This window comes from Neurospora crassa, linkage group VII, assembly GCF_000182925.2.
Source record: "Neurospora crassa OR74A linkage group VII, whole genome shotgun sequence".
Classification (NCBI taxonomy): Eukaryota; Fungi; Ascomycota; class Sordariomycetes; order Sordariales; family Sordariaceae; genus Neurospora; species Neurospora crassa.
In genome coordinates this window covers 3,466,043-3,482,952 of record NC_026507.1, presented here as the reverse complement: position 1 = coordinate 3,482,952, position 16,910 = coordinate 3,466,043, and the positions used below count along the sequence as shown (strand labels likewise).

At 52.9% G+C, this 16,910-nt stretch overlaps 2 protein-coding genes across 2 annotated transcripts; one reads left to right on the top strand and one right to left on the bottom strand.

Moving 5' to 3' along the window:
• Positions 1–1,022: 1,022 nt before the first annotated feature.
• NCU08132 (alpha-1,3-glucan synthase Ags2) lies at positions 1,023–10,068 on the bottom strand. Its single transcript, XM_954582.3, has 5 exons — positions 8,823–10,068; positions 8,700–8,759; positions 8,512–8,627; positions 4,514–8,447; positions 1,023–4,446 (listed from the first exon to the last, which is right to left on the bottom strand). Exons 1-5 carry the CDS (start codon positions 9,198–9,200, stop codon positions 1,810–1,812), a joined length of 7,125 nt encoding a protein of 2,374 aa, XP_959675.3. The 5' UTR covers positions 9,201–10,068; the 3' UTR covers positions 1,023–1,809.
• Positions 10,069–13,060: 2,992 nt separating this feature from the next.
• Positions 13,061–16,094, top strand: gh13-1 (glycosylhydrolase family 13-1). The gene is made up of 3 exons (XM_954581.3): positions 13,061–13,963; positions 14,028–14,861; positions 14,938–16,094. Exons 1-3 carry the CDS (start codon positions 13,747–13,749, stop codon positions 15,486–15,488), a joined length of 1,602 nt encoding a protein of 533 aa, XP_959674.1. The 5' UTR covers positions 13,061–13,746; the 3' UTR covers positions 15,489–16,094.
• Positions 16,095–16,910: the final 816 nt, after the last annotated feature.

Below are 16,910 nucleotides of genomic sequence, written 5' to 3'. Positions count from 1 at the left end.
CCCAGCCTAGAGCACCCTCGTCATCCGCGACGACACTCTCCTCTGAGCTTCCATTCCTTCCCTGGCCTCGGAATTGTCCCCAGCCCGGTCGGTTCTGGTTAGAATTGGACGGGGTAGGAAGGCGGGGCAGCGGCCACTACCTACCTCTACCACGCTGAGGGGACACAGTTGAATGGTAACGGCACCCGAACGTTCACCCCTGCAATCTTCATTCCCTGCCCTGGTCTTTGTTTGTCCGACCTCCAACGTCCAATATCCAATATCCAACCTCCATTGTCCAAGGAAAGTAAATCCCCGTCTTGGTCGGTGGTGATGATGAACCAAATGGACTGGACGGTGAGTATTCAAGTTGAACTCCATTGTACTCTTTACCTCTAGGTAGGTGTCATGCAGTACAGTATCACCAGCCAGAAACATCCGGATGTTTCACGTGACATGAGAATGGGCTTGCTCTTTTCTAACTCCGGTACATACACCCCATCTTGTCCCTTCTCGCCCATACAAGGGACATGAAGTGAAGTGAAATCTTGTCATTCCGTCCCTCGTTTCTTTTTCTTCCCTTCCGTCTCCTCCTTCATCTTGGTACCAGCATCAGCATCAGCATCATTCGGACAAACCTTTCTCGACGGACATAAGTAACTCGAGTTGCCTGGTTTATCCAGATGCGACTTTTGCGTACTTATGGTAGTCTCCTTCACTACCATCCAGGATATTATGTGGCTGACTGTCATACGACAGAGTAAGAACAATACGCTTCTACGATTGGCATGGGGCGTGCTTCAGTGTGGTTTGAGGTATAGTTGAAGCATGAGAAAGGCTTATTATACTCATATCTCAAGGTTTGGTATAGTATAATTTGAACCAAGTATTTTCCAAAGAGTCGAAAGTATTGAACCTCCTTGATACACGGACTGATCGTAGTCTGCTTTGTCTTCCCCCCTATTGCTTTCACACAGCAGTCGTGAAGGGACGGAGGTAAGTACTGGTAGGTAGGTAATTGCATCCACAAGGGCAGATTCATACTCAATGAAAGTTGTTTCCCATCTATTAACTAGATTCGTATGATGACTACTAGTATATATATATACATACAAAAGAATACCACCCACTACTACTTGAGTGTTGGGGAAAAGGAAAACGTTGCTAGTTTACTCCCTTCGTGACCACGATGATGCGATGCGATGCGTAGTAATATATCTTCTCTTTGAATCCTTCCCGCATTTCCTTCTTTCCTCCTTTCCTTTCCTTCATTTCCCCCTTTTCGCTTTCTATAAGTACTGTAATGACGCCGCAAAAAAGATCGATCTACAAGACAAAAAAATGACAAAAAGACGGAAACGTGATGATAAGGAAAAAAAAGTTAGCGGATGACGGATGGTATCTCTTTATCCAAACTGTGACAACGATGATCAATCAATTATTCCCCGTATTTTTGTCCATTCATCTCCCCAATACACATATGCACACGCACACATATACACACACATACGCTGGCAATATTCGAACAATGATGGAGATAAAACAAAAATATATATATAGATGATATGTGAATAATATGCTTTGCGCGTGAGAGTTGCCTTGCGTATGTGTGCGTATGCGTGCGTATATGAGTGAGTGTGTTTGTATGAAAACGTTTCACACCACCGGTTTCACCACCATCAAATCCACCATCACCACATAATAGCCTGTGACCTGTGTAAATACCACAACTCCAGCCAAGCTTCGCCGCAGCAGCAGAGCCGCATCGTACACCATCAAATCGCCATCAACACTCAACTCCGCCATTAAATAAGAGATGTAAAAGTTCGTTTATGGCTTCGCCACCTGTTCCTTTCTGAAGAACTTGAAGAATCCAACTGGAATGATCAGCTGGAAGATCAAGCAAACCCAGAAGTACGGGCTCGCAATGCCGGGATACAGGCCCTGCGAGAAATCGGGGAAAGTCGTATTGGGCGACAGCGCGTTGGGGCTTGTCGCGCGTCCAATCAACGTGAACATGGAACCGATCACTTGGGCGCCGATCAACACCACCAACACGTGTTGTCTCGTCAGTGTCGCCAGCAGCATCATACCGAGACCGACGCCCTGGATGTTATCCAGCAGGCCCAGCCACAACCAGAGACACCTGGAGAGGACGGCCGAGCCGACGGGGCCGCCGGCCCACGGGAGGTACCAGCCGATGCCGCTGCAGGCCCACATCTCCTGGGCCCAGCGAGGAGCGCAGAGACCGATGGCGAAGATGGGCAGGAGCCACGTGTGTTCGTCCGAAAAGTAGGAGAAGCCGTAGAGGACGATGCTCCAGAGCACCACGAAGAAACCGAGGGCCATCAGGAAGATGCCCCAGTTGGGGATGAACTGCGTCGAGAACAGGAAGCTCCAGCTGCGGCCATAGGGCGCCGACAGCCAGTAGTTCTGGAGGATGATCATGACGAAGAACCAAGGCACAATCTTACGCCTGTACAGCGAGATGTAGAAGCCGGGAATCGTGGCCGGAGACTGACGGTAGAAGTCTGGCAATCCAACATAAAGAATGGCTCCAATCGCCCAAAGGAAGATGGCAACCGGTACGCAAATGACAAGGGCCAGGGGGACGCCCGACTCGCCAATGAACTTGGTCATGGTCTGAGCCTCGCTCGAGACAGTCGCGCCCCAATACCAAAGACCAAGACTGTAGACTTGAGCGATACCGGAAACGATCAGGGCACGAGTAATCCACTGCCTGGTAGGAGCACCACCTTCGTCACCAAAGTTGAGGGCGAAAGACAAGGCACCATGACTGGCTCCGGCCGCGTAAAAGGCGGTAGCCGCGCTTGTCACGCTGTCAGCCACCTTCCAGTCGCCAATGAATGGCGCGACACCGAGAAGAAGGAAGGCGAGACCGAAGAAGAACCAGGGAGCAGACAGGGCGTAGACCGACTTGAAGTTGCGCTCCATACCCCACCACATGAGGGATGTAGCAATGTACACACCACCGACCGTGTAGAGCTTCTCAGGCGTCTGGGCTTGCGAGCCGCTCAACAGGACGATCTGGTAAGAGTTGACAGAGATGATTTGACCAAGAGCGAGGAAGAACGAGTAGAGCGGCCAGTCACCGATGCGAACGGAAAGGGTCTTCTTGAGACCAGTGGGGGCCTGGTAACCGTCACCCAACAAGAACTCATCGTCGTAATCGCTGCGCCCACCCGGTGGCGACTCCTCAAAGACAGACCTAGCCAGGCCACTGGGGGTAGCGCTGCGCATAGGTTGGCGGCCACGGCTGACAACCGACTCGCTGCGATCCCCGCCTCTCGACTCGGGTCTGCCACTACCACCCCGGCCCATACGGCTGGCGTCTCTGTGGCGACCAAGCTTCGCGTCTCTGTACCTAGCAAACCACTCCTTTTCACTCCTCTTCAAGAAGGTTTCAATGCAGAGGTCACTGGAAGAGTTGCTAGCGGTCAAGGCCTCAAGCATCTGCTCGAACTCCGCATAGTATTCGCCGTTGGTATCGTTGAAGAACTGATCAACCTTCTGGAGCTTAAGATCGTGGCGGTCACCGACAACGTCCGGAAGACTGAGCAAGCTGCTGTTGCGGTGGGCTTGCGTGAACGCAGGACGAGGGAAGGCAAGGCCGCCATCGGGACCAAGGCCAGGCGACATGGGTCCTCCATTCTGGGCACGGATCGCAAAGCTGTCTACACTCATAGTACTCTCACGAGCACCGCCGGGCTGCAAGTAGAAGTTTCCAGCAATGGAGCTCGCAGTCGAGTCGCGGGCTCCCGGTGACTCGGACCTTCCGCCTGCCCAGGGGGCACCCGGCGTCGGGAGATCGGGAGAAGCAAGATCGCGGAGCGTGGGGGTAACGGGACGGGAGGGAACGGCGAGAGGACCAGGAGACGAACGGCCGCTGCCAGGATCAGCGTAGCTAGCACGCGACGAGGCACCGGGCACAGTAAGGCCCGGGCTCAGGACTTCCAGCTTCTTCTTCTTCTGCTCTTTGATGTGGATACGGATAGACTCGCTGTACAAGTCGTCGAGCTGCTTAACCCACTGGGCGACCGGGAAACGCTGCTTGGCGGACCATGCACGCATGACAGCTCTCTTGTTGTGCTTGCAGGCAAGGGCGGATTCGATAGCCTGTCTGAACTGTTGGATCAAATGGGAGGGCGTCATGGACTCGACAGTGTACCAGAAACCAGGCATTTGACCGAGACCACCGACACGAGCACCGACACCCAAGGCACCCTTTCTTCCGAACTCGACAGCGACCAAACCGAAGGGCTCATCACGGGAGGGGATAAGGGCAAACTCAGCACCGGTGAAGATGTAGGGGGGAAGCGAAGTGAACTCGGGCTTGCTGAAGACACGCTTGGGGTATTTCTGCATGAGCTTCTCCAGCTTGAGGGCAGCGAAGCGACCGTAGAGATCAATGACGGGACCAACAGCGATGAGCTGCGTCTTGGGGTACTATTACACAATTCTGTCAGCAAACAATATACAGGCACTGACATGCAATGGGGCAGCGCTGACTCACCTTTTCCAAAATGCTGGGGAACAGATCAGCAATCAGATCCACACCCTTCTGAAGAGACCATCTACCAACGAAGACGAAAAGCTCAGCCGAAGGGTCAACCTCGAGACCAGCCCATTCCTGTGCCTGGCGACGGTACTCTCCTCTCTTCTCCTCAGCTGCCTGGTCAACCTCAACACCCTTGGCTTGGTCATTGGCATCCTGGCTGGGATCCCAGTCGGCGGTATCGGAAGGATCGGGGTTGGGAAGCTGGCCAATGTTCTTCAAACTCCAGAAAATAGGGTAACGAGCCAACGAACGATCACCGTACTTGCGGGACACACCGACAGCACCGAAACCACGCTGGTGAATACGGAGATAACTGGCGCCAGCGTGCAACAAGTTGAAGACGGAACCATACTGAACGTAATCCTTGACAACCTCAGGCGGCAGGTTGAACACCTCGCAGACTTCCTTCGCTTCCTCGGGGGTACGCATCGGCCACATACCCTGGAATTCGGCGTTGTGGAGCGAAAGACACACGGGGATAGTCTGGGGCAACAGATAGAGGGGAGCGGCGGCACCGTGGTAATCGTTGATATGGTAAATATCGACCGGGAAGCGGCGGATGGACTCGGCGATACAGTAGTTCCATGCAGCGTACAAGATGGCACTTTCAATATCGTCCATACGGGCAATGTAAGGATCGGCCTTAGTCTGCTTGCGGAAGATCGGAGCATCGAGAAGGACGTAGGTGATGTTCTTGACGACATAGTAGTAGACCTCGATCTCATAGGGTTGGCCCATAACATCGACGTACATGGGCTCGGCCTTTTGCATCTTCTCAAGAGGATAGTCAACGTCGCCGACCACAGGAATGACCCACACGATGTCCATATGGTGCAACGCGTTCGCCATCAGCTGGGCCATGACACCCAAACCACCAATCTTGATCTTGATCTTGAAGTCATCAATGTTGTACTCCATGGTGGCAATCAACACGGTTCTCCGGCCACCGGCAGCACCAAGGGGAGAAAGCGCACTGCTCGGGGGCGGTGGGGTGATGGCGTTCATCTCAACGCCCTTGCCGACGTTAGCGATGTTGAGCTTCGAGAGGTTGCCAATCTTGAGTGGCATCCAGCCCTTGGTCGCGAAACCAGACTTGTTGACCTTGACTTGGTAGAAACTGGTGACGTAGATCCAGCCAGCCAAGCATGCCAGCGCCACAGGAAGGATTGCGAAGAGCCAGAAGAGAGCAATCTGGACGTTCATATTGCCAGCCGGCTCCAAATGGTACGTCCAGGTCGCGTCATTGTAGAAAACTTTCCACGCAAGAGCTGGCGTCGGGGGAGGATCGGTGATGTTGATGACGTTGTTGGCAAGACTGCTAGGGGGAAGGCGGTCCACAACGTGGTCACCATCAATATCGCCAAAGATGAAGGAGACATCAGGCTGGTTGTCCGGGTTGATACCCCAGATGTTGAGCTGGAAGTTGGCCGGCCATTCATACATGTAATGCAACGACCAAGTGTTGTGACCGACGAGATCCATCGAGCCCGGCAGGCCGGTGTCGTAACCCCACTTGTTGAAGGGACCGTGAAGCTTGATGTGAGGGAACACACGCTGGTAGTCGATACCCTTGTCTGAGTGCTGAATAAACGCCGATGAGCCCAAAGGTTTGCTGAAGTATTGAACTTGAATATGCTTGCCCTCCCAGGCCTGCAGAGCAGTTCCCGACCACTGCTGGCCGGTAACCGAAGTCTCTTTGCCGTCATAATCAACCCACTTGCTCCACGTAGATCCAAAGTTGGTGCTGTAACGCCATTTCGTTGCGCCAGGGGCGTTATGCTTGATCCTGTACAAGTTGTTGCTTACGCTCTGAAGAAGGTCCCAGTTGTAGGTTGCATCCATTCCCCACACAACCGGATTGGAAGGCTTGCCAAGTCTGAGCAAGAAGTGATCGCGAGTGCCTTTCGTCACCTTGCCGCCCTTCGCTGCGGCGGTAGGATCGAGAGTGAGCTTGATGATGCCGTCAGCAACATTAGTCAAAGTAGCATTCCACCTCCAGGCCGAGTTGATTGCTCCCGTATACTTGATTTTGTCTGCATCTTGGGGTGTAAAGAGCTCGCAGTTGGGCTTGGTCCAAGAGAGCTGCGTGGGGTCATTCACGCCATCTTGCGTCAAGTTGACAGTGAGCGCCTTAGTCACGCTATCGCAGTCCATCTCAGTATTGAACTCGAACGAGATGTCAATCCGGCCGTTTGCTTTTGTCGAGTCAATAGGCACGTCGTGTCCTGGCGTAAATTTGGTGATCATCGGTGCCGGCTGCATCCAGCGGTCCTCAGGGTCATCCACGTAGACACGGAACTCGAATGGGTTCAAGGTGACCTCTGAAAGACAGCCCATGTTCTTGCCCGAGTTGGTATAGTTGTTCTTGACATTGGACGAAGACAGTGTAATAACATCGCCATCGTCCATCAGGTTCTTCACCTTGGCTCCGGCATCAAAGGGCGAGAGGAACGCGCCCTCCCTCTGGTCGCAGTTAAACTTGTACGTCGTTGTGTTCTCTCGGTTATGATAAACAAACCAGACAGGTTTGTCCTTGAGCTTGTCTTGCACTCCAGGGAACAGTCCACGGACGACGCTCCAGATGCCACGTTCCGTAGGGTCACCGCTGCCCTTGAGCAACGTGAAATCGGTCTGATTGGAAAGCTTTTCAAGCAGCCAGCCGTGTTCCAGGACACCAAGTTGGGAAGAGTTGCGCATGGCGAACATGTTCTTCAAGATGTTGCGCACGGGCGCAGCAGGATTGCGGTGATCCCAGCCCACGGACTTATCTTTGCAGCCATCTTTGGCCTTGGTGACGGGCCAATCGACGTAAAGATCGTTTTCCAACGAGAAACAGCCGTGGGCCATCCATGCTGGGCTGGGAGCCATAGCCTGACGACCGTAGACGTAATTTTCGGCCGTGCCGTCCAGCGCATATAGCTCCTGTTCTTCACCGTAGTACATGAGGGGGGCGCCTGGCAAGAGGAAGGTGGTGATGAAGTAGGCGAGAAGCATACGCTCGGTACCCTTTTCGATAGCTGGCCAACGGAACACGTCCTGGTTGGATGTACCGTAGAGATGGCGAGGATCGAATTCACCGGTGTTGGCATTCCAGAAGTCGTTTGTTGCGATCATTTCGTGCCAGGTTTCGATCCAGTCCGTGGGCAAATCGTAGCCGGCTCTGAGGTTACCGCTCATGCCCAAGAAGCGGGTCATGAAACGATAGACGGAATAATGGAACGCGCCAGCATCCAGGGCACTGTTGCCCTTCTCGCGAACGAAGTACTTGGAAGTATCGGTGGTCGCGTTGCCGAGGGTCAGAGCCTTTACGGGGTCATCCGAAAGCTCCTCGGCTGGTTCAGGCTCGCGACCGCGACCAAGGTAGATAGATCCAAGAGTGTTACCACTTGTGATTTCTCCGACGACGATAAAGTTGTCCTTGTTGAACTTTTCCTTTGCGCACTTTCGCATCGCGCTGCTAAAATGCGCCTGAGCATCAACCGTAACCTGGACGGCCTTGTCGATACGGAAACCGTCGACGTCCAACATGCCGATGGTCATGCAGGAAAATCGGGCGAGTCGAGCAATCACGTCGGGCTTCCATTCGCGGAGACGATCCTGGACGGAGGCGAACTTGGCAAGCTGACGTTGCCAATCAGGGAAAACACCGAAGGCTTCGATATCACCATATTGATCGAAGTCGCTGTCGTAGCATCCCTTGAGCCCATCAGGCTTGATCCGCTTGCCATCTTCGTACCAAAACTCTGGATAGTCGCACGTCTTGTTGTATGTGTTGCCGATGTCGAAGTCCAGATAACGCCGATCGCTCTTCCACAAAACCTTGTGTTCCTCCACGAGGAAAGGCGTACTTGTGTTCAGGTAACCCTCGAAACCAATGAGATCACCCATGCTACAAGTCAAGTCAGCCATCACCGCCACCGGGAGTAAAGAGCTTGGAACCACGCTTCACTTACGTTGCCATAGTGTTATCCATGATGACCCACATGCCATGGTCGTGAATGGCGTCGATCGCCTCCTGCCATTTTTTGATATTACCGAAATGCTTATCAAGAAGGGTCAAGTCAAGTGGCTAGCAAGCAGAAACAGTCAGCTTTGGATCTTGTCGTCGCGGGGGCCGGGGCTGAAACGAGGAGAAACCTACCGAGTACGAATCCGCACCCCACGGTTGGTTGATAAAGGGGGAGCCTGCAATGTAGATTCCCTATGATGGTCTTTGTTAGTTTGCGCCTTTGATTACGGTTCTAGCAAGTCGGGTTGTCCGTACCTTCACTCCCTGTCCCTGAATGTAATCCAGCGAGTCGATGATTCCGTCCACGTCACCGCCGAATCGGAGCTGATTGCTCATGATATCGGCCTCGAAAAGCGTGCCATTGGCATTGTCGTTGTCTGGCTCGCCGTTTACCCAACGATCAACGAAGACGGTGTAGAAGGGTACTCGCCAGTTTTTGGGCGAAGGGAAATATGTAAAGTTCGGGTCATCCTCTGTTCGGTCGCCCCAGTAGTCAAGAGGACTTGTGGCGGTTTTGTTCCGGTTGAGATTGTATTCTATCTCTTGGGCATCGTATCGGAGGGCGTCAGTGAGTGTGAATGTTGTCGCTATTGTGAAGAGAGCGCGAATCGAAAACAACGCTAGACGAGTCATCGTCACCGTCGCTCACCACTTCATGGGGAGCGACAGGAAAACTCGAGTACTGTAACGAGAGACAAGATAAGTAGTAGTCGTGGTAGTAGTAATCGTGGTAGTAGTAAGGGCAGGTAGGTAATAGGCGTGTAAACGTGTGTAAAACGAACGACGACGACGACGGAACCGGCCCAAGATCTCCAACACAAGCCACGCGAATGAAGGACGATACAGAATATGGAACGTGAGTTTGAGAAGAGGAAAAGATGTGCTGGCGGCCCCAAGGTGTTGGATACGTAACGAACGGATCTGGCCGTCGGTGGCTGGCAACCCCACGACATGAACATTGAGCTTTCAAGAAGGCCCACCAGGCAGAAAGGGGCTTCAGCCATTCTGGGGCAACTCTGATGGCTTGCCAAAGCTCGGATGCGTTCATGGTTGTTGGCATATCCGTGTCTTCCGACCCATTCTGCGATGCACGGTGGACAAGGGGCTGTCGACCAGTAGCAGCCAACAAAGGGGGCGCGATTGGGGGGCGCCAGCTGGCCCACTCGACGTCAAGCGACGTGGTGCCGTACTGTGCGGCCCCTATTCGGCGGTGTCTAGGGTGTCATGTCGTCTGGACGGCCCACCAGCAAAACGTTCCAAGGAGCCCAGAAAAAGGAGGCACAACGGCATTCTCTCACCCGTCCAGGTGGTATCTGCGACGAAGAAGCCGTCCAAACGGCCCAGTAGCGTCCTCGTCAGGCGTCAGGGCTGTTTTGGAGCGTTTGGCACCTTGCTTCTCGACTGTTTATCTCACATATGTATGTATCACAGCGTTTAGTTTAACGCAGAACGCCACCGGATCTCCATCAGACAGGGCGGCATGGGCCAGTTTTGGCGCGGCTTGATGGGGGCGGGGCGCGATATACGTGTTGTTGGCCCTAGGAGGAGGCCCCTACAACCACAGAGGCTAGTATAGGCGGGCTACTGTGTACCTAGAGATGGAGGCTAGAGATCAAGAGGGAATGCCAATACCTACTGTACCCTATGTTCTGTTCTGCGAGACGACCAGAAGCAAATGCTTTGTTCGCTGGATTGCCCATCATTTCGATTCGTAAACTTTTCGCCATGTCCGCGACATGATCGGCAATGCTGGCGGCCAACAATTGCGCTCGCAACAATTGTCGTGTTGAATGAGGGGCCTTGGTTGTGGCCAGGGCGAGAGCAGGAAAAGTGGAAGCCGGAAAAGGTTCCACGATGAGGCGACACCATTTTTCCAGTGCTTTTTTTGGGTTCTTTCTAGGTTCTTTGAGCGTCCACCCGGACGGCGACCCCCCTGCTCCGCCGCACTGACCAGGTCATCCACAGATACAGCGTACGTACCGGTACTAGTAGCGTGTCTGGGTGCGATACGAGCAACCTAGTGTACACTAGATACTGGGCACGGTAGGAAATTTTGTAAAAGGTGGGTGAGGTGCCCGGGAAGTGTCCAGTGCAAGGGAAGTATACCTTGGTGTAGTGTACAGTACTGCGTATGCAAATAGGGAAAGCTTGGCAGCCCCTGGCAGCCTCCATCCACCTGCAGTGGTCGGAAAGAACATCAACCGATTGGGCCAATCGGGAGGCCTAAACGCTCAGGAACAACCACACCGGCTGGGCAATGAACCACCACCACTACCCACCATTACGACCATCATCTACATAGTGTAGCAAATAGTAGTGTGCGGCTCTGGCCTTTCAGTGCTCCCCTAACATTTCTGTGCCTTGTGGCTGCGCCGGCACATGGTTGTGTATGTTGAGGTTATAGTGTACTATGTATATCGGCGCGGTAACACATAGCACGTGGGGTCAAGAGGGACGAGTGACCGGGCATGTAGTGTACATAGTGCTATTAGGTAGTGTATAGCGAGGTTCAGTTTGTTGCTGTTTGCGCCATTGTCTGGTCCGGCGCAAAAAGAGTCAGCCAGCATACCACACGATGTCGTAACAAGGTCGAGAACAATGACGGCAACAAGAGACAGCAGCCAACAACAACAAGCCTGGTTGCTGGAGCCCGGGCAGGAGAAGGGGAGTACCTGGCAGCCGATGGGTTCAGTTTCATGGTACGAGACTGAGCCTTGTTTGCTGGATCTCGCTGTCCTTGGCAGAGGGGTGCTAAGGCATTCTATTCTTCCATCCTTTTCGTGTTCGAATCGCTCCCGTCGCGTGTGTCGCGATATGTACCTGGCGTCGTCGCAGAGCACACCCTACAAGGTAGGCCGGCCTGCTACCGTAGGCAGGGCAGGGCTCTCTCTTTCCCTCTCCCTCTGTAGTGTAGTGTACTGCGTAGTGTATGTAATCTGTGAGATCTGCACTGCGGTGGTGTCTCGCCGTGATGCTGCCCTGGCCGTGTTCTTCCCAATCTTTGGCAGTGGGGAGGTGGCCATCTGCAACATGCCAATGATAGGGATGGGAAGTAGTAGTGTAGAACATGGAAGCTGTCGAACAAGATGGATGGCTTTGCCAACGGTATGTGGTGTATGGGGTCGGGATTGGCTGAAGTGGGCGCTGTCCCGTATTGGACAAGGTGGGAGGAGTTCTGGCTGGACCGACGACGGAACGAATAGCCGGGTTTCTGATTGATTGGCACAGAGTGGTGGAAATGGGTGGGCTACAGTGGGCTGCCAAGAGGGCTGCTTTGTGGATCGGACAAGCGGTAGTCGAGAATCGGGAAAAGAGGGAAAGGGGCTGCCCTGGCCGGCCAGAGCTGAGGGGTGTGGGCAGCCGCAGTGGACAGAAACAGTGGGTACCTACCTTACCTCCAAGGTGGACCGTGCTTCTCCGCCCGGGAAAATTCGAGAAAATCTCGCGTAATTCATAGCGCCTGAACTACGCCGCTCTGGGTTTATAAGACGGCAAGGACGGTACGACGACTGCTCGTATCCCTCTCTTGCTGGTTTAAACCCCTAGATTCCGCCGGCGTCGTGAATCGCATGATGGCATAAACATTTCAACCTAGTGCGCAATGGGCCGGGTCGGACAATGCCATGCTTACCTACCTCTAGTGTCCATATCTTCAAGTCCTACAGCTCCCGTCCCGCATGATACATGCCTAGGTACCTCTGGATGCAATAACGGTCGTTACGCGGTTTACCTTTTTTATTTTACACGACGCAGGTACATACCTAACTCTACGCAGTAGGTACTGTACCACCACACTGCACCGTGTCAGTCTTGGGTAAGGTACTGACTGAGGTGCCGGTTGGTCAGCGACTTGTTTGGATAACTTTGAATGTGAACTTTGCCCTCTGTGCCAACATTGGTTGAACACCACCACTGCAACGTTTGACACACTAGCAGGCTGTCACCCTCCACCACGGTCACCAGGCACCTCGTCTCACCGACTCTTGCCATCAATGCAGTGTAGGAAACAATGGGACAACCACATCAAAGCACTTGAAGAGAAAAAAGGGACCTGCATCACTGCTACATACCAACACCAAGTGGGTTCGCTTCATTTATGGAAACCCACGAGGATTGAATTGCCCACGGATTTGATTGACAGTGGGTGCAGTGTCGGGTCAATCACAGATTAAAGCAATACCGGCAACCCTGGCCTGTTCATTTATTTTCTGGTCTTGGCTGCTCCATGATCCTCCCCCCCCTCAGTCGCTTCGCCCCTTTTCGCCCACCGTCACCACACTCCCTGCCCTGGTGCTGCCCTCCTCGTCCAACCCTAACGGCCCTCAGCTAACCCTCACTAGTGACCGATGTCCCTGTCCGTTCTGAAATGAGACTTGTTGGGATCTTCTTGGGCGACATGAGACGCTTTTAGAATGCCCCCCCAATAGGGTAACCCCTTCTTACCCCCTGGCTGGCCTTCTCCACGATCTGACTGTTGTCCTGCCGTCCTTGTGCCGTTGTCCGTGACAGAAAAAAGGCCGCTGTCGAGGCTATCGTATAGCGACTGGAGTCCTCGCAATTGCGGGCTGGCAGATCTCAGCAGCATAAGGTTGGTGATTTGCAGGTGTGGTGGGCTTCTCTGGGTCTCGTGGTTCGCAGCATCCCCGAGCAGGGCCGGCGTTCATCCCTTCCGAGGTAAGAAAAAGGCACCACCAGCCAATCACAAGCCGTTCCTGACCTCGTACCTTCCTTGTCACTCCTCGTACTCTGGACGACCCTTCTCCTAGCCATCCCAACCCGGACTCATCTCCCGGTCTTCTTTTCTCTCCCTCTCTCCACAACCAAAATCCCGTCCTTCCGGTGCTAGTCGCTTGTCGCCGCCATTCCACCAGTCACTCATTTTGTAGTATATCGCGAATTGAATCCCATTTTTTATTTGCCTGCGCTCTTTCTTTCGGTCTTTCCATCCATCGGTTTGCCCGTAGACACTCGCTTTTGTTTACTCCCCTTTGCGCCATCCCTCCCCTCGTTTTTTGGACGGTGTCGAAAGATCGGAGAAACAGCCACTCTTTGAGAAGGAAGAAGGAAAGAAAGGGACCAGAAAGAGCCATTCGTTGAAAATAAACCCGTTATTCACAACCCGCGTTGACCAAGACGACACCGACGACAAACTCAACATCCATCAGAAACACACAACAACATGCGGTCATCTCTTTTGACGGGCGCCATTGCGGCGGCCCTGAGCTTTTCCGGTTATGCTGCCGCCGCCGACGCTGATGCGTGGAAGTCCCGATCCATCTACCAGGTCATGATCGACCGTTTCGCTCGCGACGACGGTGGTTCGGTCGACTGCAAGCTGTACGAGTTTTGCGGTGGTACTTGGAAGGGCCTCACCAACAAGTTGGATTATATCCAAGGTAAGTATGGCCAGCCTGTCTCCTGCCCGTTTTGTGAGCCCAGCAGCCGACAGAATATGTACAGGTATGGGCTTCGATGCCATTCAGATCAGCCCCGTCATCAAGAACGAGGATAAGAACACCGCCGTTGGCGAGCCCTACCACGGTTACTGGTCGCAGGATCTCACCCAGGTCAACCCCAAATTCGGTACCGAGGAGGACCTCAAGAATCTCATTGCTGAGATCCACAAGCGTGACATGTTCCTCATGGTTGACGTTGTCGTGAACCACATGGCGCAAGAGTTCGACAACGTTGTGCCCCCCAAGGTCGACTACTCCGTGTTCAAGCCGTTCAACGACAAGAAATACTTCCACCCGTACTGCAACGTTACCGAGTGGGAGAACGCTACCAACATCCAGGACTGCTGGCTCTATCCCTACGGCATTGCTCTCGCCGATCTCAAGACCGAGTCCCCCGATGTTGTCAGCCTTTTCACCAAGTGGATCAAGAACCTCGTCTCGACCTATTCCATCGATGGTCTCCGTATCGATGCCGCCAAGCACGTCAACGATGAGTTCCTGCCCCAATTCGTCCAGGCTTCCGGCGTTTTCGCTCTCGGTGAGGTTTTGACCGGTGTTACCGAGGACATGTGCCGCTACCAGAACAAGTCCAAGAACCTCCTCCCCGGCATGCCCAACTACCTCGACTACTATCCCTTGAACGCGGCTTTCAACGGCGGTTCTTTTGAGCGCCTCGGCGAGATCCGCGCCCAGGCCCAAGACAGCTGCAACGACACTCTTGCCCTCGGTACCTTCATTGAGAACCACGATATGCCTCGCTTTGCCAGCCAGAACCAAGACATGGCCCTCGCCAAGAACGCCATGACCTACGTTATCATGAACGACGGTATCCCTACTGGTAAGACACACATATTCATTTTCGCATTTTCCCTTTTCTGCGCACCAGAAAATGACTGATCTGACACAATCAACAGTCTACCAAGGTCAGGAGCAGCACTTCACGGGCGGCGCGACCCCTGAGAACCGCGAGCCCCTCTGGAAGTCCAACTACAACACCTCGGCGCCCCTCTACGTTCTTGCCCAGACCCTCAACAAGGTTCGCAAGAACGCCATCAAGCAGTCGCCTACCTACGTCAAGCAGACGTCCAATGTCCTGATCGCCGACACCAACCACTTCTGCCAGCAGAAGGGCCCCGCCGAGAACTCGGTCGTGTTCTGCGTCACCAACAAGTCCTCCAAGGGCGACAGCTACCAGATGCCCGTTGGCGGCTTCCGCGACTCTGACGAGGTTGTCGAGGTCCTCAGCTGCGCCACGACCACCGCCGACGGCCTCGGCCAGATCACCGCCTACATGGGCGCCGGCGAGCCCAAGGTCTGGGTCAAGAAGTCTGCTCTTGAGGGCACCGATATCTGCACCAAGACCACCGTTGACGGCCCCAAGGAGGAGAATGGCGCTGTCTCCAAGGGCGCCGCCACCGGTGTCCTGATGGCTGCCGTTCTCGGAACTGCTAGCTTGCTCCTTTAAATTTGATGTCCAAATTTAAAAGAGACGAAACAAGGAAACGCAAAAAACTAGAAAACAAACAAGCTGTAGTCATGTTCTGATCTCATCCGATATTTGATTCGGAACTATACTCAAAGAGGGGTTCCTTTCAAGTCGGTTCGATCATCTTGGAAAGCTGAGAGGGAAGTTGGTGATAAGATACCCCCAAACGCAAACGCAAACACACTTGACGGTTGAAAGTCGCATTAGAAGAAATGGCAAACGTTGTTGTTGAGAGCATGAGAGTCAGGCCAGGCAACGCCGTGTACATACGACACAACTGTATGTCGGGTGTCAATATATTTTTCTGGATAACGGCGTAATGGCTGCTCGATTATCTACATACATTCCAGCGCATCTATATACGTACCAAATTTTAGTATACATCATTTCTTTATTTTCTTAATCCATACTATGATGCGAAATCTTGTGAGCCTTGCGTGAGAATCTAATTGAGTTGAAGCCGAGGTTGACTCGACTCGACTGAATTCTACCTAGTTGTACCTGTAACGAACCTTTTGCTCACAATCTTACCAATATCGTATTCTGGCAAAAGATTTCATCATCATCAGAGCCTGCCATGTTCACTGCAACACGTCATGTCGCTAGGTACTCGTCTTCTTCCAGAAAAAGGTTAATCCAGCCCTTTTGTTTCAGAATGTCCGAGTTTCGGTTCACAACAGCGATGTTCCCAGACATGAACAGCCCATCTGAAACCTTTGGACGGTAATAACACCGGATTATGTATGACGACCTCGACCTGTTGCATAAAATAAGGGACATATGTACATGGTTAATATGATATTGACACACGTCTGACTGACGTGTATCAGTCTCATTTTGAGAAACGCAAACAAGAGAGAGAAGAATATTCGACCTTCACCTTGCAAAAAACAGGCAGACAAGGCTGTCTTGTCCAAGGTATCTTGTCCCTGTCTCGTTCTTTCCTGGTTTCTTTCCCTTTTCACATAGGTATCATGATATTACACGTGAAAACTTGGGTCTTGATTCCCCAAGCTAACTGGCTGGAATGGATCCGGCCGAAGAAAATGTCTACAGCCGAGAATTAATTCATTTTTTTTCTCATCACTAGAAGAAAAAGAAGAAAAGAGAAAAGACCACATCGCGCTTCTGTACCTAGGAGATGTCTTGGTTGGTTATTGTTACACAACGAACACCTTTTTTCCATGGCTCGGCGGTGGTTGGAATAAGCTTAAAAAGCTGACTGACTGACTGACTGACTGACTGACGTTGGGATGAGATCACCAACGGGATGTTTTCCTTGGTCCGAACTTCTCTTCACCTTTTTTCCGTCTTATTACCTGCCTACCTCCCGTCTGGTCGGTCCCACCATCCATTCATCTACATACTGTACATACCACGTGGTCCCGTTGGCCGGTACGG